At 41.4% G+C, this 22,562-nt stretch overlaps 1 protein-coding gene across 1 annotated transcript in view; it reads left to right on the top strand.

Annotated features, from left to right (window-relative positions):
* Nucleotides 1–22,562, top strand: part of NPSR1 (neuropeptide S receptor 1) — a 322,819-nt gene that overhangs the window by 231,394 nt on the left and 68,863 nt on the right. The window contains exon 7 of the mRNA XM_075211286.1: nt 7,462–7,551. Within this exon, the coding sequence (XP_075067387.1) occupies nt 7,462–7,551 (90 nt within the window). The remainder of the gene's footprint in view (nt 1–7,461; nt 7,552–22,562) is intronic.

Genomic DNA, 22,562 nt, shown 5'->3' with positions numbered 1-22,562 from the left:
CATTAACAGAAAGTAGAAGGAACATTAGTAATTGTTGATCATTAAGAAAAGTATAGACAGGAACACTTTTTTTCTTTTGTCATTCCTGGTTAAAGTAGCAGTTCCTTTTTAATGCCTGTCATTCAGGTAATCAGCAGCCTGACATTTCACTTTGCAACTGGTATATGATATTCAGATGTGAACCAGTGACAGATACATTCCTCCAGTCTAACATTTCAAGAAGTTTTCATAATTGGATACCTGTCATGAGAGGATAATTTTAGTTGACTTAGAATTGTGTTTTGAATGTAAGGAATAAATTATAAATTCTTCATTAAATCAATATTATTTTCTTTGTAATAAACTCAAAAGCTTATGACAAAGGGTTTCTCAATATGGAAAAAAAAGGTAATATGCCCGCTGACAGTACATAGTGAAGTCATTTTACTCCTTCTGTTGACCACTCCCCTTATGATCCTCCGTAAGTCCAGCAGCTATTTGTGCTTCTAATAGTTTCCTTATGCTGCAGCTGCTATGTGGAAGCCAGCACCACTGGCCACACATATACGCAGCCCAGTTTATCTTTTATTTTAGGACCATTTGAGTAGGTAAATCAATGCAGACAAGAGCAATTAGTGAAAAATATTTTTAAAGTAAATCAGTTTGGTGTGGTGCAAAAAGATAATTACATTATATATTTTAAGTCCGAATCTCAAGTTCCTGTAAAACTCATGTCTTGATCCTGGTCTTGGACAGCAAATACCATACGACTGAGCTTGTCATCTTTCCTCTGCCCATTTCACATCCACTCCTCCTATTTCTCTCAAAGTTCCTAACATTACTTTTGCCCACAGTTTTGTCACCCCCCACCTTAATTATTTCAATATCCTCCTCTCTGTCCTCCCAGCAGTGTGTTCTGAATGCGACATCACGTCTAATCTTCCAATGTTTCTCATCTACTATGTCTCTCTGCAAAGGCCCCCATTGTCTTCCCATTCAATCCAGTATACAATTCCGGCTGATTACCATAACCTATAAAGCTCTCTTTAAAGCCTCCCACTCCTACATCTCCAACCTTGTCAAGAAAGCCTCCACGCCCACTCCATTCTGTCAATGACCTTTGCCTCTCTTCCTCTCCTATCTCCACCTCACACTTCTGCTTGCAGGAATTTGCCAGCGCTGCTCACCACATTTGGAACTCCCTACCATCCCTGACCAGACTTGACCCTAACCTACACTCTATCAAGCACTCCCTCAAAACTCACCTCTTCATCCTTGCCTATCCACACCACATCCTGAGACAACTATCCACTCTCCACCTGCCCATTCGACACGATTTTTTTACGAGCCACGGCGGTATTCATAACCGCCACGACTCGCTTCCTTCTCCACCTGGCACCCTGGCTGTCTCCTTGATGGCCGGGACGTCACTTCCGGTTTTGGCCCAGCCGTTGCTTGGACAAAACCTTCCAGTGGCGCGTCCTGCAACACAGGGCAGCCAGGCCCGCAAGCAGTCAATCAAAACAGCTTGCGGTATAATTAACCCTCCATTTATTCATTAGGCAGTACCTGGGGCTGGTTGCAGAGCCAGGCCCTGATTGGCTACATTCAGTATTTAAGGCAGGGGGGGCTTAGCCTCCTTGCCGGTTATAGCATTCCAGTCCTACACTGTTGCTGACCTGCTGTATTGTTCCTGCATATCTGATCTACTGTTGTGACCCTCTGCCTGTACCTTGGACCTTGCTTGTTTGCCTGTGACCCTGACCTTTTGCTTGTTATCTGGACTCCACTATTTGCTTGTGGCCCTGACCTTTGGCTAGAACTCTGTACCTCACTGTTTTGCTTCAGACCTCGGCCTGCCTCTGACCACTCGCTCCAGCCGGGCTAGCTCCCCTGATTCCACCAGCGCTGTGGCCATCTTTGATGAGCCTTTACTACTCTGAGCCTAAGACCTGGGGGCATCCGAGGACTTGTGAGCACATAAAGCTCTGCGGGAATAGCGGCTGCTACAAGTGAAGATCTCTACCCTATTCTGTTCTAAAAGCTCATCTAGGTGGTCGTAGGCCATAACAGATTTCCACCATCCCTATTGTCCCTCTAGAATGTTAACTCTCACAAGCAGGTCCCTCTCTACCTCCCATCTCCTGTCCTCACCAACTTGTCCATTTGTGTCTTCTGCTATTATTTGTTTTGTTGCTTAAATATTTATTTGTGCTATGTTCTTTTTGTGCATTGCTGACTGTATGGTGTTGTGGAAGCTGTGATGTTTCACAAATATATGATGATGATGATACATCATGGTCCTTATATGGTCATAGATACTATATAGAGAGGAGTAGATTGAAAAAACATATTTCAAAACTCTTGCTTTTCTAAGCTTTAAAGTTTATTGTATCAGTACAGATAATCGTATCTCCCAAGGTTGGGTTTGAAGAACTATTCAACCCACCGGCCAAAAATATTATTTTATACAATATTAACTCTTAAAGAACTTTCCAAATTATGGAAAATTACATGAAAATACTAAATCAATGAGAAAACTTGAAAAAATTACTTTACTGCTAAAATGTTTTAGCTGCCTGAGACTATCATCATTACAGCAAAGCAAAAATCCTTATTGAAAACCACAATAAAAATCACACTTTTTAGAAGTCACAACTTATTTGTGGCAGCACTGCACATAGGGAAGGCAGGTCACCTTGCTCAGCAATTCCAATTAACAGTAACATAAACCTAGCATGATTTTTCCGACTTTTAAGAATCATTGGTAACGTTTATAAAACTGGTGTAATTAAAAACTCAACCAATATCAGTATATTTCTGTAAAGTATTTCTAAGCAGGGATTAGTCCTTGGTGGTATCTGACTTGCAGTCGTAGGTGCGCCAGTGCACTAATTGCACAGCATGGTGCCTAAGAAACATGTTTTCATTGTTATTTATTAGGTTTTATTTAGTGTTATCTAGTGTCATTTGTCTGGTCTTTCATTAAAGATCTGGAATATTTTCTGGTCATTTCTGCTTGCTTGTGATCCTGACCCTTTTTGGATTTTGACTTATCTTCAAATTTGTTTTGTGTTGTGTTTCCCTAGTTGTTCCTGTGTTAGCAGTTGCCTAGTAGCATACACTTGGAGATCACAACCTGTTGACACAAAGTAAATGATTTTCTTGTTAGGGTCCCTGGTGAAGACTGGTCACACAGTAAGACTCTCAAATGAGCCAGTGCTATGCACTAACATCCCAGTGTGACCACATCCATAGCAGGGACTTCACCCACTGTCTATGACACCAGTAACATTTACTTCAGGTCAGAGATGGCCATGTGTCCCCATCTTCTGTTACACTCCGCTCCCCGGGTATCTCCACCCGAGCCTCAAAGCACTGATTCTCATATTAAACCTTCTTGGTACAGGCTGTCAGCCATGCTTTACATCTGTGATTACTTCACCTGTGGTTTTAGTCATTCTACTATTGGCCAGCCCTCCTTTATAAGGCTTCTTCTTTCACCTATCCAATGCTGGTTCTTCAAGCCTACACCTGGCCTGGTTCAGCTGCTTGTTCCCATTATATCTATTCTGCTTATTGGTTCCGTTCATCTGTGGTATTGCTGTGATCAACGCCAGCTAAGCTACCCTGCATACACCGCTGACTGCTGCTAACTCTTTCCACATCCCTGTGGTAGGCCGTGGGTCATCGTTGCTGCATACTCGGAGTTTGCTGATCTCTGCTCACCTGTTTCACTCATCTGTGGTAATCGCTGTGATCAATGCCCGCTAAGCTACTCTGCATACAACGCTGACTGACGCTACTCTTTCCACATCCCTGTGATAAGCCGTGGGTCATCTTTGCTGCATAATCGGAGTTCGTTGATCTCTTCTCACCTGTTCCACTCATCTGTGGTAATCGCTGTGATCAACGGCCGCTAAGCAACTCTGCATACACCGCTGACTGCTGCTACTCTTTCCACATCCCTGTGGTAAGCCGTGGGTCATCGTTGCTGCATACTCTGAGTTTGCTGATCTCTGCTCACCTGCTCCACTCATCTGTGGTAATCGCTGTGATCAACGCCTCCTAAGCTACTCGGCATACCTTGCTGACTGTTGCTACTCTTTCCACATCACTGTGGTAAGCCGTGGGTCATCGCTGCTGCATACTCGGAGTTCGCTGATCTCTACTCACCTGTTCCACTTACCTGTGGTAATCGCTGTGATCAACGCCCGCTAAAGTTACTCTGCACACATAGCTGACTGCTGCTACTCTTTCCTCATCCCTGTGGTAAGCCGTGGGTCATCAATTGCTGTTACTCAGTGTTCGCTGATCTCCGTTTATCTGTTCAATTTCATCTGTGGTATCGCTGTGGTCTACGCCCGCTAGCTCTCCTACATGCACCACTGTCTACTGCTGAATTGGTCCACACTCTTGTGGTAAGCCGTGGCTCATCTTTGCTGTATTTCTGATTCCGCTTATCTCTGCTATCAACACCCGCTAGCTACTCTGCATGGATTGCTGACCATTGCCGACTCGTTCCACATCTCGGTGGTGGTATCTGTGTCCCTTCTTCATTATTGCATATATGGATACAATCGAACTTACATTCTTTTTTACTTTTAGTGGTACTCATTGCTAATGCTCACTACGTTTCAGCTTGAACCGTTAACTTCATTGACTGTGTCTATTCTCCTGTATAAAACCCGTGCTCCACCATCCGCAGTATTCTCTGCACTCCAGTGAACTCTGTATTTGTATCCCACTTCCTAGGAGCCCTAGCCACTCACTATGTATTCTGCTTACATTGTGGAACTGCGTTGATTGGTTCTACCCTTCTGCACACTGCCGCGGTTCATCATCTGCAGTGCATTATGTACTCCATTGAACTTGCATTCATGTTCCACTTCTAAGTGGTAATAGTTTATAATCAATTGATACCTGAACTGTATCTCTCTGTGTGCTGTTTAGATCTGTTCTCCCACCTGTTACACTGGGAACTTCCCTGGAGGGCCGCAACCTACAGGGTGTGAGCCGCTAAGTCCAAATTCCCTTGCGGGATTCCCTGGTGAATACTTTCCACCCTGTTAGACTCCGTGCCTCTAGGGAAGTCTAGCCAATTCCAGTTAAGACAGCAGGATCCCACTCACTTCTTTGCGTGCAAACTTGACATGTTCATATAAAATGCATAGAATTTTGATATTTTCACCAGAAGTCCAATCCATTAAAATACAACTTTATTCAAAAGAAACCGATCAAAAATTAAAATGCACTATCTAGGATTTCAGAAATTGAATTGAATGAAGCCCTGCAGGTGACTGCCTCTCTTCACTTGGCATATACATTTGATGGCATATATAAGTAATTTCCAACCAGCGTGTCAGGACACATTTGCATAACACACTATCAGGCAAAATATGTCACAAAAATAAGTGCAAAATCAACATTTTATGAAAAGGGCACATTTTAGGGGCACTCCTTGCTGTGCAGAGGGCTGCATGACTATTTTAACTCTGTAGAATGACTTGAATGACTTGAATATATTTGCATCTTCTCAGAGTTTCTGGTCTATGGTGCTCAATCTATATTTTTGATGAGACACATTTTACACTTTTATGTTACTCTTTGGTAGAGAAGCACATTTCTAGGCGCACTCCAAGCAATATAATAAAAGGCTTTGGACACACAAAAGTGCCATATGTAATAAAGACAGTCCCAATTTCAATTTCATGGTTAATATAATCCATAAAATGAGCAGCATTTTCAGAAAAATTAAAACATTTTAGTTAATTAAAAGGCTGGTTTTAAAGTGGTAGACTGGATTTTGATGTGAAGTTTACACTTTGCACAGTGCACCTCAGTATATTTGTTGCTTCTCCACTCGCACTTGGCATGCTCTTAGTTTGTGGAGGTGACTCCCATGAGTGGAGTGTAGGCATTCACCTTTATGTTAAGTGGTCAGACCATGAGGGCACAGCAATACAATACCAAGGCTTTTTGTGGAGTGCATTTGGTGCGCTTTGAAAATAACCTCAGAAGGTAAAGGTTTTCTCATTCAACAAAGAAAAATTTTTCCAAACATAGTTTATGCAAACATGTTAAATAGTAATTACGGGCCTGATTCATTAAGGATCTTAACTTGAGAAACTTCTTATTTCAGTCTCCTGGACAAAACCATGTTACAATGCAAGGGGTGCGATTAGTATTCTGTTTTGCACATAATTTGCATCACATAGCTGCCTGTTTTTTCATGTAGCACACAAATATCAACTTTATATTTCAGTGTACAAATAAGCTATCAAGTATTTATTTGTGGGCTACATGAAAAAACAGGCAGTATTTAACTTGTGTGCAAAACAGAATATTAATTTGCACCCCTTGCATTGTAACATGGTTTTGTCCAGGAGACTGAAATAAGAAGTTTCTCAAGTTAAGATCCTTAATGAATCAGGCCATACATCTTTAAATAATTGCTTTAATACAGTTAATATTTGCCAACAAAGTTTTTGCTTTATTTCTGTGACCCCAGAAATAATTTTATAGTTTCTTTTGTGAATTATTATCGCAGTTCTTAGGCTTTATATATTTTCAAAACGCATAGTTGTGAAAGGGTAACATGCAGTGAAATCAAAGCACTGTGTGCAATGATTGTGGTAGTAAACTACAGCTACCATCATTCATTGTATGCCTCCATTTAGAGCACTAAAAATATCTGTCTTTACCTTGGACATCCTCATTAATTTGCTGGTAGCATGGTTTCACTAGAGGTCACATTCTGAGAAGGTAACACAGAATTAGGTTTGCAGTGTAAGAGGACAGGCCAGTTGCAAAACACTAGTACTTGAGAGCAGCAAAACTTAAACAGTATTACTCCACAAGAGCACAGACAGTGCTGTATCTTCTAAACTAAAGCTCACAAGTACCATGTTGAATTGGTAAATATGTGTATTTGGGCCTAATGGGCTTGATTCATTACGGTAAGTAAAGCAAAAAAATGAGTAACTTTGAAAATTGGCAAAACCACGTTGCAATGCAAGGGGTGCAAATGAGTTTATTATTTTGCACATAAGGAAAATTGTGGCTGTTTTTTCATGTAGGACGCAAATACTTGATAGCTTTATTTCTACACTGATATTAAAGTTGATCTAGGACAAGCTCTATTCCAATTATAAATCTGTCCTCATGTTTTAAATTTACCTCCCCCTGCAATACAACATGGTTTTGCCAAGGTTCAAAGTTACTATTTTTTTTTGCTTTCCTTAATGAATTAGGCTCAATATGGTTAATGAAAGCCCCTTATTTGTAAATGGACTTGTCCTTTAACAATAGAAAGTATAATGAACAGAATATCTCCATTGTAACTTAAATTCCCAACTCTACTTTTTGCAATTATTAACTATTTATCTGTATTATAAAAACTTACTAGTTTCATTTAATAATTCATGTGCAATGTAAAATGGTTAAACACACAATTTTGTTTTCTATTTTTTTTTTTTCTAGATGGGAAGTTTTGCACCAGTTACAGTCACAGAGGACTCATATCAAAGGCAAAAATGAAAGCTATAAAATATAGCAGTGTAGTCATACTTGGTAAGTAGCTATTTGTCTATCAGTGAAACTTTAGCAAGTGAAATCTATAAAAAAAAAAAAACATTAACTACTGCAGTTTTGTAACCCTTGCAAATTGTAAAGATGACTAGTATTTATTCAAAAATGTTTTCAGAAATTCTTTATAAATGGCATATATATTAAAGTATAAATGTCTACTGACAGTTAATAATAGATGTGTGCATTAAAGTAAGATATTGTAAAATTTCAAGGGGACATTCACCGACAAATTTTAATATAAACCCACCTCCTGAGCATGATTACCTGGTGAACTTATAACGGTGATGGACCTTTGTTCATGGGTCCAAGTGGATGATGCAGCATACATCTGATCTCTGTGCCCCAGCAATATTTCAAGAATAGTAACTTTACTGCTCAATATCTTGGTAAGAAGGTCTAGGAGTAGAACAGAAGGCCATTTTTATATAAGAAATGTAGGGATGTGCACCGGCGACTTTTGGTGTCTCGTGTTTTGGATTCGGATTTTCGTGATGTTTTGGGTTCGGATTTCTTTCGCAAAACACCTGCCGAAAGGTTTTGGTTCGGATTTAAGGTTTTGGATTCTGATTTTTTTTGAAAAAAGGATAAAAAGTTCAAAAATCAAGTTTTTGAGCTTATTTTCACTCCTACGCTATTATTAACCTCAATAACATTCAATAACAAGCATTTACACTAATTTACAGTGTATTCTGAACACCTCACAATATAGTTATTAGTCCAAAACGTTGCAACGAGGTATCTTTCTGGACTGCGTAGTGGAGTGGTCCCCACAATATAATAAGAAAACCATCAACTGGTCTTAATCGCACCAAAAAATGTACCTGGACTGCGTAGAGGAGTGGTTCACCACAGTATAATTTAAAAACCCTGAACTTGTATGATTCGCACCAATAAATGTATCTGGACTGCGTAGAGGAGTGGGTCACCACAATATAATAAGAAAGCCATCAACTGTTCTTAATCGCACCAAAAAATGTACCTGAACTGTGTAGAGGAGTGGGTCACCACAATATAATTTAAAAACCCTGAACTTGTATGATTCGCACCAATAAATGTATTTGGACTGCATAGAGGAGTGGGTCACCACAATATAATTTAAAAACCCTGAACTTGTATGATTCGCACCAATAAATGTATCTGGACTGCGTAGAGGAGTGGGTCACCACAATATAATTTAAAAACCCTGAACTTGTATGATTCACACCAATAAATGTACCTGGACTGCGTAGAGGAGTAGGTCAACACAATATAATAAGAAAACCATCAACTGGTCTTAATCGCACCAAAAAATGTATCTGGACTGCGTAGAGGAGTGGGTCACCACAATATAATTTAAAAACCCTGAACTTGTATGATTCGCACCAATAAATGTACCTGGACTGCGTAGAGGAGTAGGTCACCACAATATAATAAGAAAACCATCAACTGGTCTTAATCGCACCAAAAAATGTACCTAGACTGCGTAGAGGAGTGGGTCACCACAATATAATTTAAAAACCCTGAACTTGTATGAATCGCACCAATAAATGTATCTGGACTGCGTAGAGGAGTGGTTACCACAATATAATTAATAAAAAACCCTCCACGGCTCTGAATTTCCCAAAAAAAAATTCTGGCCTGTGTAGTGGGGTGGCTCCGGTACTAAATTTGATACCGGGGCCATAATACCTCCTCTAAGTTCCAAGTGTAGTGTTTATAACATATTAACACTACACTAATTCTAGCACGTCAAACCCTCTTGTTTTAAATAATGACAGGGCATTTAACTTTTGATTAAATTTTTTAATTTGTTGACATTTTCTTTTACTTTTTGAACATGGCAAACGACTGTTGAATGGTCACATAATGCCAAAAAAATAGTTGCAAGATGGAATTGTCCTTGGGCCCTCCCACCCACCCTTATGTTGTTGAAATAGGACATGCACACTTTAACAAACAAATCATTTCAGCGACAGGGCCTACCAAACAACTGTGGCTGAAATGATTGGTTTGTTTGGGCCCCGACACCAAAAAAACAATTAATCTCTCCCTGTACAAACTAAACAGGCTCTACTGAGGAAAGATGTCGTCCTCATCCTCAACCTCTGATTCCTCTCCCACTACAGTGTGTACTTCCTCCTCCTCACACCTCAGGTAAAATAGAGCCAGTTTGTACAGGGGCTTCCAAACTGCCTTTTTTTCCAGCCAGTAACAATATGGACTGTCTGACATGTCTATTTGGATGGTGTCAGTAAAATAATCCTCCACCATTTTTTCAATTGTGACAGCATCCAATGCAGCGACAGTAGACATGTCTGCAATGGTTGGCAGGTCCTTCAGTCCGGACCAGATGTTATCAGCATCCCCGCCAGCGGCTCTTTTAGGAAAACTGAGCTTTTTCCTCGCAGCCATAGATGTGGAAGAAAATGAGGGTGGAGCTGTTGGCATGTCACGGTCCTCTTCAGAGGACAATCTCCTGACCAGAAGGTCTTTGCATCGCTGTAGACTTGTGTCCGCCGGAAACAGAGACACAACATACGCTTTAAACCGAGGATCGAGCACGGTGGCCAGAATGTATTCCTCTGACTTTAAAAGAGTGACCACCCTCGGATCCTGGCAAAGCGTACGAAGGGCTTCATCCACAAGAGCTACATGCTTTGTTGGATCGCAATGCTTTACCAGCTCCTCCCTCACTTTCTCCAGCTGCTTCTGCAACAGCCTGATCAGGGGAATGACCTGACTCAAGCTGGCAGTGTCGGAACTGACTTCTCGTGTGGCAAGTTCAAACGGCTGGAGAACCTTGCACAACACGGAAATCAGTCTCCACTGCGCTTGACTCAGGCGCATCCCCACTCCTTTGCCTATGTCGTAGGTGGCTGTGTAGGCCTGAATGGCCTTTTGCTGCTCCTCCATCCTCTGCAGCATATAGAGGGTGGAGCTCCAGCGCGTCACAACCTCTTGTTTGAGGTGATGGCAGGGCAGGTTCATGCTTTTTTGATGTGCCTCTAGTCTGCGGTAGGCACTGGCTGAATGCCGAGAGTGTCCAGCAATTTTGCGAGCCACCGCAAGCATCTCCTGCACACCCCTGTCACTCTTGAGGTAATGCTGCACCACCAAATTAATGGTGTGTGCAAAACATGGGACATGCTGGAAATTGCCCATATTTAATGCCCGCACAATGTTACTGGCATTGTCTGACACCACAAATCCCCATGAGAGTGTAAGTGGGGTAAGCCACTGGGAGATAATTTCCCTCAGTTTCTCTAATATGTTGTCAGCGTTGTGCCTCTTATTAAATCCTGTAATACACAATGTTGCCTGCCTTTGCACGAGCAGCCATTTTGTAGATGCTGCTACTGATGCAGCTGTTGCTGTTGCTGCGGAAGGCGATGCATCTACCCAGTGGGCTTTCACAGTCATATAGTCCTTCGTTTGCCCAGAACCACTTGTCCACATGTCCGTGGTTAAGTGGACAGTGGGTACAACCGCATTTTTCAGAGCACTGAGGACACTTGATCGTACTTCTCTGTACATTTTTGGTATCGCCTGCCTAGTGAAGTGGAATCTCGACGGGATTTGGTACCGGGGACACAATACCTCCATCAACCCTCTAAATCCCACTCCACTGATGGCAGACACCGGGCGCACGTCTAACACCAACATTGCAGTTACAGCCGCAGTTATACGCTTTGCAATAGGGTGACAACTATCGTATTTTGTGGTCATGGCAAACGACTGTTGGACGGTCAATTGTTTTGTGAAAGACTTAGCGGTCTTACGACTTCCCCTCTGGGAAGATGACCGACTAACAGCAGCAACAGCAGCAGTGGCAGTAGTAGGTGTACCGCTGCAGGATTCCTCGGATGAATCCCGTATTGGAGAGGACTCAGTCTGGCTGCTGACTTGGGCTGCAGGACTCAATCTGATGGAGATCGTGGAGGAAGTTGATGAGGAGGGTGTTGCTGGTGTGTATCCAACTGGACCACGGGATTTAGGTGTCCCTGTACAGATGACGGTCCTAGCCCCAGTTCCTGAACTAACCACTGAACTATGAAGGTTATTCAGGTGACGTATAAAGGAGGATGTCCCTAGGTGGGCAAGATCCTTACCACTGCTTATTTGAGCTTTACATAAGCTACATATGGCCATACATTGGTTGTCCGGATTTGGATAAAAATAACTCCAGACCGAAGAGGTGCATTTTTTGGTCTTCTGGCCAAGCATGACGATGGGCTTTTTCATCCCATGGACATCAGCTGTTTCCCCCCCTGGTGCCTCATTTACAATAACCACATCACCATCCTCATCATCAAGTTCCTCCACAGCGCCAGCTACATCATCAATAGCCTCCTCCCGAGCCACCTCTTCCCGTACAGTGATGGGAAGGTCAGGCTTAACAACCACCAACACCCTTGGACTCGCCTTGGGGAGTTGTGATAATTTCTCTTTAGAAGGCAGAGTTGTTTGCTGTTTTGTTGCTGACAGCATAACTCTCTTCAATTTTTTGTAGGGGGGGGAGGAGGAGGGCTAAGATCCTTGGGTGAAGATGGACCACTAGTCATGAACACGGGCCAGGGCCTAAGCCGTTCCTTGCCACTACGTGTCGTAAATGGCATATTGCCAACTTTACGTTTCTCCTCAGATGATTTTAAGTTTCTCTTTTTGCTTTTTTTTGAGAACTTGGGCTTTTTGGATTTTACATGCCCTGTACTAGGAGATTGGGCATCGGGCTTGGAAGACGACGTTGATGGCATTTCATCGTCTATGTCATGACTAGTGGCAGCAGCTTCAGCATTAGGAGGAAGTGGGTCTTGATCTTTCCCTACTTTATCCTCCAAATTTTTGCTCTCCATTATATGTAGCACAAGATACTGCAGAATGTGTGAACTTGGTAATATTGCAGTACCAATGGGCTTATACTGCAGGATTGGTTTGGCAAATTTTGTTGTAATTAAAAAAAAAATTAATTCGTTTTTTGTATATTTTTTTTATTAACTTTTTTTAAATTTTTTAAACACTTGGGAATATTGGGTAAATAACTATGCCCTTAGAAGCACAGAGCACGGGACACAGGACCACTGGACTGAACAGGACACAGCACACAGGACCCAGCAGCACCACTGAACTCAAAATTGACAGAGCACAGCACACAGCACCGCTGGACTGATACTGCAGAACACAGCACAGCACAGCACAGCACAGAACTAAACAGCACAGCACGAGATCTACCAGAACAGAAGACCACCTAACACACCCTCCCTCTACCCTAATCAATGCCCGAGTGAAGATGGCGGCGACTAGCGGGGAATTTATAGGTTCCGAGTATCGCGAGATCCGACAGCGGGATTATGACTCCGAGCCTCGGTTTCAATTTTTCATTTGGCGCCAATACCCGGATCTGTCTCGGATCCGACTCGGATCGGCAACGTTCGGGTGGGCTCGGATTCAGGAAATCCGATTGCGCTCATCTCTAAAGAAATGTGCTATGTTTGGAACATGCCATTTAAATACAGTGCCACATAATAATTAATTTTTAATAAAGGATTAATATTAAGGGTACAGAATATTAGCATATGGCAATTTTAAAAGCTTTCACTTTAGTAGGCAAATTCTTGATCCAATTGCTGTGAATCCAAATGAAGAAATGACATAATAATATTAAAAAACAAAGCTTGAGAAATTTCCAAAGATCGGTCTTTTGTGCACTTGACCAACTTTTATATGCTGTTAAAAACAAATTCAGTGATCATATTAATTGAACGTTGACTTGACTTCATTCTGTAACAATATGTTTGAGCCTTATTGTCCAACAATGCAAATGGTAACAGTGCTTCAGCTGTTTTTTAATCTAACTCTTACTGTGCTTTCATTTTCTTTTTATAGTAGTCTTAAAAATATCAAAGTGATATCACTCTGCATATTTGCTTGTGTCTGTTCTACAATGGCGTTGTTTTATTGTTGTATACAGAAATAATACAATGGAAGGGTAAAAAGGTGGCCATATACATAAAATCATGCAAAAGGTATGATAAAACCATAATATCCGTTCAAATTACTCTTTATGGGGAAAAGGCCGTTGTGATCTCTATCTTGTAAACAAATTGACTATCCAGAAGAGTGATTTTGGTGTGTTTTTATTATCTTTGATCTACTCCTGGATTGTTTGCTTCTAAAACAGTAACATTAGATTTTGTTATGCGCACACAAGAAATTTAAATGTGCACAGATGTAACCTAGAAGACAATATTTGCTTTGGAAGACAACAAAGAAGTTTTGCACTATACAAAACACCTTTTACTTACCGCTACCTCACTGGTGATTATGTTCATTACTTTTGATGGGACATTGTTTTCTAAGGTCATATGTAAGCAAATGCACAGTGAAACTAATGTAATTCCAAAATCAAATAAATAAAAAAAAAATATGATTTTTAGATTAAAGGCATCAGATTTTCCTTTAGATGAGCAAGAATACAGTGCTTACACAAAAGATTGCTTTTTTGTACCCAAAATGTAAATTTCAATAATTAGAACAAATGGGCAATGTGGCCAAAAGTTTGTAAACCCGCTACATCATGCTGTTGCAGATCTACTAGAATGTCCATGTGGGTTATAGTTGTGGGACGGACTCTGAGGAAACATAAAGTAAGGCTCTATGAACACACAAGAAATATTCAGATAGCTTTGCAGACACATAAAGCCTTATGTAGAGCTGGACACAATTTACATCAAAAGAGTAAACATAGAAAGTAAGCAATTTTCGTAGTATGCACAAGAATCTTAAGATACATGCAAGTCTATATAGTACATTTCAGTAAAATACACTTAAAGTGTATAATATGCTAAAAGCATGTTAGCACAATAGCAGGAAAACCAGCAGTGGTTCCCCTGCCACAGTAATAACCAGCCATGAGGCTGAATTCCCTGTGAAAGCCGAGCTGCAAGAAAACACTAAGGCCAATCCCTCTGGATAGTCCATCAAACAGTGGTATATCTAATCGTGAGCATTCTGATAATGTACCCATAAAGAAGGGCCTTTTCAGCAGTTCTGCTGATGTGTGCCTGAACAGCCCGAGTGTAGCCGGTGATACACAAATTGAGGATGCCACTTTGGAATTAGAAGAGGATGAGAAGAAGATTTGTGTAGGTGACGAGGGCGCTAATGATGATGTGGATGATTAGGATGCAGACAGATACCAAACTGCCTTTGTCTTTTAATATTCTAATTCTACAGTCTATGCAGGCTGCTTATTTTCTATTTTAATACAAGTGGATGGGGTCGGGGTCTGATGCAGACAGATACCAAACTGCCTTGGTCCATTTAGATTTTATATTGTTCAGTCTATCCAGGCTGCTTTTTTTCTATTTTACTCCTAGTGGAGAGGGGATCTGATGCAGACAGATACCAAACTACCTTGGTCCATTTATTTTTATATTGTTCAGTCTATCCAGGCTGCTTTTTTTCTATTCAACTACAAGTGGAGGGCGGGTGGGGGAGGGGGGGGCGATAGAGACAGAAACCAAACTGCCTTTGTCCATTTCTTTACATATTTAACTATAAGTGTAGGGTGTAATATACACCCAAAGACGATGGCTGCATTGCCAATATGCATTGATGGAGAGGAAGACAATCTGGTTTGTGTGTAGAATTAATGAAGGCCTATCTACCAAGAATTAAACTGTTTTTTGGATAATTTATTAGCTTTACAATTACATTACTTATCCAAGAAACAGGTGGAGCACTAAATTTGGTTATTTTAGGCCCAAAAACATTGATTTTCCAACAAAATTGCAAAACAAAACCAAACAAAACCAAAACCAAAACCAAAATACGCAATGGCGGTTTTGCAAAACAAAAACCAAAACACGACGGTAATCCAGATCGAAAAACCGAATACAAAACCAAAACACGGGGGTCATTGATCATCTCTACTTATAATCATCCAAGGTGACTTCTTTCTCTCCCCACCTATTCTCCCACTGTTCCTTACCCCCCCCCCGCTCCCACCTAACTATACCTGTCGCTGCTCCTATATTTCCCTCTCACTAGTGAATTCAGGAATATATAATAAATGTTGTAGATATTCCCATATTTTTTATATAAGTGTCTATTACAGGGAAGTGAGATATATGTGTGGGTGGGGGTGTTGCTTTCTTTAAAGACAAAATTACATAATACTAAATAAAGGGTCCTGACATCAGCTGAGACAAAGTCAAATGTTAAGTCACTTAAAAAGAAAAATAGCTATTTGCTTTTAATAGTATGTCATCTTATCTGTTCTTGAAATCTTCACTACCTGTGGCAGCTAGTAGCTTATGCTCAGGTGCTGCCTGGAATGGTTCTTGGAATGTTTGTGCCCCTTTTTGGAAAAACATAGGCACAAGAAATATAGAAACCCCGGCATTAAATCAGTAACAACCACATTTTCTAATTTGACGTCCCTCCCTGTAACCAGCCCAATTAAATAAGAAAAATAATAATTGTATTCACACTTAATAAATAACCCTATTTACCCCCGACCAGCCCCTAAATTAAATCGTATTCCCATTTAATAATAAATCTATTTACCTCCCTCAAAACTTCCCTGGTAATAAACTTTTTCCCTCAGCCATCCCTGTCATTAAATAAATTGTAATCATACTTAATAAATAGCCCTCCTTCTCCCTGTTCTTAGCCCCCACCCACAGTACACCATTAATTTAATTACCGTTTGAAGGGCAGAACGGCAGAGAGAAGGGGATGCATGTAGGCCAGTGGATTCCAAACTTTTTCAGTTCAAGGCACCCTTAGGGTCTCCAAAAAATTTTCAAGGCACCCCTATGCCAAATTAATTACCAAGTAGTCCCCCGCCTTGCTTACCACTGGCCCTGCCGGAGGCACCCCTGTGAAATCTCCAAGGCAACCCACGGAGCCTAGGCGCACAGTTTGGGAACCTCTGATGTAGGCAATGGATGGTTAGGGAGTGCAGAGTTTGATCACATGCACATACATCCGATTCAAGCTCTGGGCAACTCTGAGGTACGTGTTATTTATAGAGATGAGCGGGCTCGGATTTCGGTAATCCGAGCCCACCCGAACAGTGCGGATCTAACGGGATCAGAGCACTGTTCGGGTACTTCCGGCCGCCCAAGGAATGCAAAACGAGGCTATGACATCCAAGTCTCGCGTCGGATCTCGCGAGACTCGGATCTCATAAATGCCCCGCTCGCGGCCGCCATCTTCATTCTCCCTGTGGTTACTGAAGAGGGAGGTTGATGTGCTCTGTCCTGCTGATTACTTTAGTCAAGTGGTGCTTTGTCCTGCTGAGTCCATTAGTACTTTTTCCAGTGCTCTGTCCTGCTGATTCCAGTGGTGCTTTGGCCAGTGTCTGTGCTGCTGAGTCCAGTGGTGCTTTTGTCCTGTATTTGTTTCTGTTAAGTCCATAGCAATTTGTTAATTAGCCAAAAGTCTTTAAAAAATTTAAAAAAAATACCCAAATTGTTTTTTTTAAAAAATATAAAAAAATAATTGAAAAAGTATAAAAAATATTATAGAGCAATATATTCTTGCAGTCCCAAAAAAGAGGAACTGACATTTCTATTACTACGTTCATTGTTTGTGCAGTCCCAAAAAAGAGGAACTGCCATTTCTATTACTACGTTCATTGTGGCCTTAACAGCTATGTTGGTGTTAGACGTGCATCCGGTGTCCGCCATCTGTGCAGTGGAATTCAGACCAGTTTGGAGAAGGTAGGAGCAGCCATCTGTGCAGTGGAATTTAGATCAGTTGGAGGAGGTAGGAGCAGACATCTGTGCAGTGGAATTCAGACCATTTGGAGGAGGTATTGTGGCCCCGGTACCAAATTGGGTACCGGGGCCACTCCACTATGCAGTCCAGATAGATGCGTATCAGATATTAAAAAACGTTGACTGTTCCAGCCAAATCCAAAATTAATGAAAATGACCTGTCACCGTCAAAAACAAGAGGTATTGACGCGCTCGAACTACACCCTGTATATACTGCAGAGGATGTAGGAGCAGCCATCTGTGCAGTGGAATTTAGACCAGTTGGAGGAGTTAGGAGCAGACATCTGTGCAGTGGAATTCAGACCAGTTGGAGGAGGTACCAAATTGGGTACCGGGGCCACTCCACTACGCAGTCCAGATAGATGTGAGGTGTTCAGAATAGACTGGAAATTAGTGGAAATGATTCTTATTGAATGTTATTGAGGTTAATAATAGCGTAGGAGTGAAGAAAAAAAACAAAACGGGATTTTAGCACTTTTTATGCTTTTTTTAAAAATAAATCAGAACCCAAAACCCTAAATCAGAACCAAAGCCTTTCGTCCGGTGTTTTGGCAAAACAAATCAGAACCCAAAACCTCAAGCTAATCAGAACCCAAAACACTAAAAGTGGCCGGTGCACACCCCTAGTTATTTAGCCACAATTCAAAACATAAAGATAGCGCTCCTCATCACTCTTCTCCACCTTCAGTGGAAAAGAGCTCTGTCAGAAAATATACCATTCAGCTAGTATTGAAGGGCGGAATATTACATAACCCTGCTTTGGAAGTCTTATCGCGCTGTTTGAAGGAGACCAGGGGGTAAATGTATGAACATGCGGGTTCTTCAACACCCGCGTGTTCAGCGTGTTCGGCGATTAAATTTCAAGCGGCACTGCATTGTAAAGGGAAACCGAACACGCTGAACACGCGGATGTTGAAGAACCCGCATGTTCATACATTTACCCCCTGGAGCGAGGGATTAAGAGAGGAGGAGTGATCAATTGGCCACCTGTGCCTGACAGTGCAATGGAGAGGACGGAATTGCAAGTACTACTCTAAATTACTATCCCAGGATCTGGGTAAACTGAAAGCTTTTCTGATATTGATTGCTGCTTGTACCATATGCAGTGTTCCCCAAGACTCTTGATATGCATCGGATTGTCAGATGACCAATAGAGGTTAATGCGCATTGAGAGATAATATCTATACTCACGTGGAGAGGAAATATGCATTAAAAAAGCTTTGATACGTATGGCTCTTTTTTGAATATTGACACTGGAGAAGAAATGTTTGCTGATAGCTCCCTTTACCTACTGATATTCGTTTAGATTTGTTGTACTTTTTCTCTGTATATTTTTTTTTAATTTTATTATAGATTTATTGTGTTATACATGGAATAAATATTTTTATATTGTGTTATATTGTAGCTTGTGCCTATTTGTGAACTCTGACAGTTGTTTATGTCTCACTATTTACATGGGGATTTAGAGTCTTATGTTTTGATTTGTGGATTTCTATTTATTCAAGGGGTTGTGGTAGCCCCTTTTTTGACAGATGCCTTTCCATTTTCTTATTTTTATTTTTTGTTGGATATATTTATTATTGTTTTATATTTTATATGCAGTAGTTATTAGTTCTGGCCCTCTGAGCCTGATCTGTTTTTTTGTGTTATTTGGCCTTATCACTTGCATCAACTACAGGACAGGTATAAGTCCTGACTGATAGCGTTGACAGGCATATATACATGTCAGACCATGTTTTTGCAAGTAAGATAAACTATAAACATGCATTTTATGTGCAATATGCATTACAAACTTCCCGATTTATATATTTCATGTAAAAATAAAAAAACAAGCAATTATAAATGTATTTTTATTAATGATTGTAGTATTAAGAGTTGTTAATGTATTTAATAGTTTTTTCCATGCGTTCTGACTATAGTGCACATATGCATTGTGCATATCGTGCAGTGTGTTCTGTCTGTCTACAATTGGCATGTTTGGTATAGCCAGAGCGATCTGCTTGTGCTTGAAAACGGACATGCAATTAACATCTGATTTTAAAATAAAAAAATGCAAATTGCGATCACGTTGTGTTCCAAGATGAATTTAGGCCATGCTACTTATGTAGGACAATTCTCCTAAGTAGGTAGAATAAGGGTATAGGCAAGAACACTTTGTGCTGAAGCATCTCCAAAATAAGAAAAAAGTTTTGTATACTAAGTTAGCAGAGAAAAAAGTTGGACATAAACTTATACATAAACAAATCCACAGATTGTTTTATGCTTAGTTTTTAAAACTCAACTATTCAACTTAGTCAGTGTTAGAGATGTACACTGACCCCCGTTTTTTGGTTTTGGATCTGGATTAAGTTTATGTTTTGTTTTTGGCAAAACCCCCCTCACATGTTTTGGCTTTGGATCTCTATTTTTTTTAAAAATAGCTAAAATATGCTAAAACCACATAATTTTGCTATTTATTTTGTTCCTACATTATTACTAACCTCAATAACACTAATTTCCAATCATTTCAAGTCAATTTTGACCACCTCACAGGTCACAATGCTATTTTTATCCACTTTTGGACAAAGACTGCAGCGAGCTGGATGGTAAGTGACAGAGCAACGACACAAACACATGGCAGTTCATAGCACATCTAGGAATCATTGCCACATAGCAGTGGCAGAAAAGTAAAATGGTGTAAGATGGAATTGTCCTTGGGCCTTTCCACCCACATTTATGTAAGATATTGAAAAGGAAATGTACAGTTTAACAAAGCAAGCACTCCAGCGACAAGGAGTGGCACTTTTGTGGCTGAAGTGCTTGGTTTGTTTGGGCCCCCTCAAAACAAGCTAACAATGGGCTTAAGGCACCTAAACTAACAGTGCTGTTAATGAATCTTACTGTGGCAAGATGTTGTTGTCCGCATCCACAACCTCATCCTCGCCCTCATCAGTGTTTACATAATCCTCACACAATATGAAGTCATCACCGCTGGAATCCATCATTACAGAAGTCTCTGTACTTTGATGTAATTGGCGGGAAAGGCCTCCCTCGTGGAAATTGTAGTTAATTTTTATGAACATCATCTTTTCCGCATTTTGAGGAAGTAGCCTCCTATGCCAATCACTGACTAGGCTCCCGGCTGTGCTGAAAACTCTTTGCGAGTAAACACTGGAGGGTTGGCAGCTTAGGTATTGCAAAGCAAGTTGGTACATGGGTCTCCAAAAACCTAGGATCAAGCACAGTCGCAAAAATGTAGTGATCAGCTTTCAAATGTTTGATCCTGATGAAGCGAATAAACTAATTCATCTACAAGTCTGACATACTCAGCACAATTGCTATGTTTTAGCTCCTTTTTCAGCTTCTCAAGCTGCTTTTCCAAAAGTTTAATTAAGGAAATCACTTGGCTTAAGCTAGCAGTGCCTGAACTCACTACAAGGGTGACTACTTTGAATGGTTTCAGCACCTTGCACAACTAGGAAAGTTTTCTCCACTGCGCTTGTGAAAAATACATTCCTCCTCCTTTCCCAATATCATAGCTTGTGAAGTAAGCATGGATGGCTTTTCGCTTGTTCCTCCATCCTCAGAAGCATATACAGGGTGGAATTCTACTTTGTTACCACCTCTTGCTTCAGTTGGTGGCAGGGCAAATTAAATTGTTCTTGTAGCTGCTGCAATCTCCAACATGCTGTGGCAGAATGTCGGAAATGTCCAGATATTTTATGGGCCACAGACAGCATCTCCTGCACATCCCTGACATTTTTCAAAAAGCTCTGCACCACCAAGTTTATTGTGTGAGCAAAACAGGGAATGTGATGGAATTCACCCAGCTGTAATGCTCTCACAATATTGGTGGTATTATCAGAAATGACATATCCTGGCGAGAGTCCAATTGGGATAAGCCAAGTTGCAATGACATCCCTTAGTTTTTGTAACAAATTGTCAGCTGTATGCCTCTTAGTGAAGCCGGTGATACACAGAGTAGCCTGCCTCCAAAAATGTGATGTAGTTGGGTATATACTGCTGCTGTTCCTGCTTCTAAAGGCGAAACACCAACCCAGTGGGCTGTAGCAGTCATATTATCTTTAGTTTGCCCAGTTCCGCTTGTCTACATATCTGTAGTTAAGTGTACAGTGGGTAGAATGACATTTCATAGCCCAATAATTACATTTTTACAAACCTTCTTGTACAGGTGAGGAATAGCTTTTCTAGTGAATGTCACTTGCCGGGTCTCTGGTTCCTCTAAACCAAGACCTGGCTCACTCACCCCTCTTCCGGCGTCCGTACAGTGCCACGGCAGTCCGCCATCTTACTTATGGATTTGCGCATGTGCAAGACCGGAATGAGCTTTATAAACTTTCCTCACTCCTCATTGGTCCTCTGTCAGCCTCTCCCTATTTAAGACACCTTCGACTTACTCCCAATGCCTGTTCTTGATCCTCACTCTGCTGAGGTAGCTGTGGGTATCTCACCTCCTGGCTCCTTCTACCTACTCAGCTTCTCAGGTGTTACCTCACCTGCTGTCCGGATAACCTCGTCTCCACGTCCGTGGTAATACCTGCAACCCGCAGAGCATCTCAATACCTTGTCCTGTTTCACCGGCTATCTGCAAATCATCACCACTACTCTGGTGCTATTACCTGTAACCCGCAGAGCCTCTCAATACTTTCTCCTGTTTCACCGGCTATCTGCAGATCATCACCACTACTCTGGTGCTATTACCTGCAACCCACAGAGCATCTCAACACCTTCCCTGTCTCACCGGCTATCCGCAGATCGTCTCCACCACTCTGGTGCTACTACCTGCAATCCGCAGAGCATCTCAACACCTTTTCTTATCTCACCTGCTATCCGCAGATCATCTCCACTACTCCAGCGTTACTACCTGCAATCTCAGAGCATCTCCTACTCCTAGTCGGTTCTATCCTCCGACCATCTCCCTGAATAGCTGAATGTCTGTTAATCCTGCCATACTCTCCTGAGGGCCGCGACCTGTGCAGCGGAAGCCGCTAAACTCATACCCTTTTGCGGGGGTCCCTGGAGAAAACCAGCCGCTGCTTCAGACTCCGCGCCTCTGGTGAGTAAAGACAGCTATTGGCAGAACATGGGTCGAGACTCCTAGTGACCGTGACAGTAAAATGGTGTCATGATGGAATTTGGTAACGGGGAAACAAGACCTCAATTAACGGTCTAAAACCAGCTGTAGCAATAGTGGATATTGGACGCAAATCTAATGCTAGCATAGTCAAC

Source organism: Mixophyes fleayi, chromosome 5, assembly GCF_038048845.1.
Source record: "Mixophyes fleayi isolate aMixFle1 chromosome 5, aMixFle1.hap1, whole genome shotgun sequence".
NCBI lineage: Eukaryota > Metazoa > Chordata > Amphibia > Anura > Limnodynastidae > Mixophyes > Mixophyes fleayi.
This window is presented reverse-complemented; position numbering and strand designations above follow the sequence as displayed.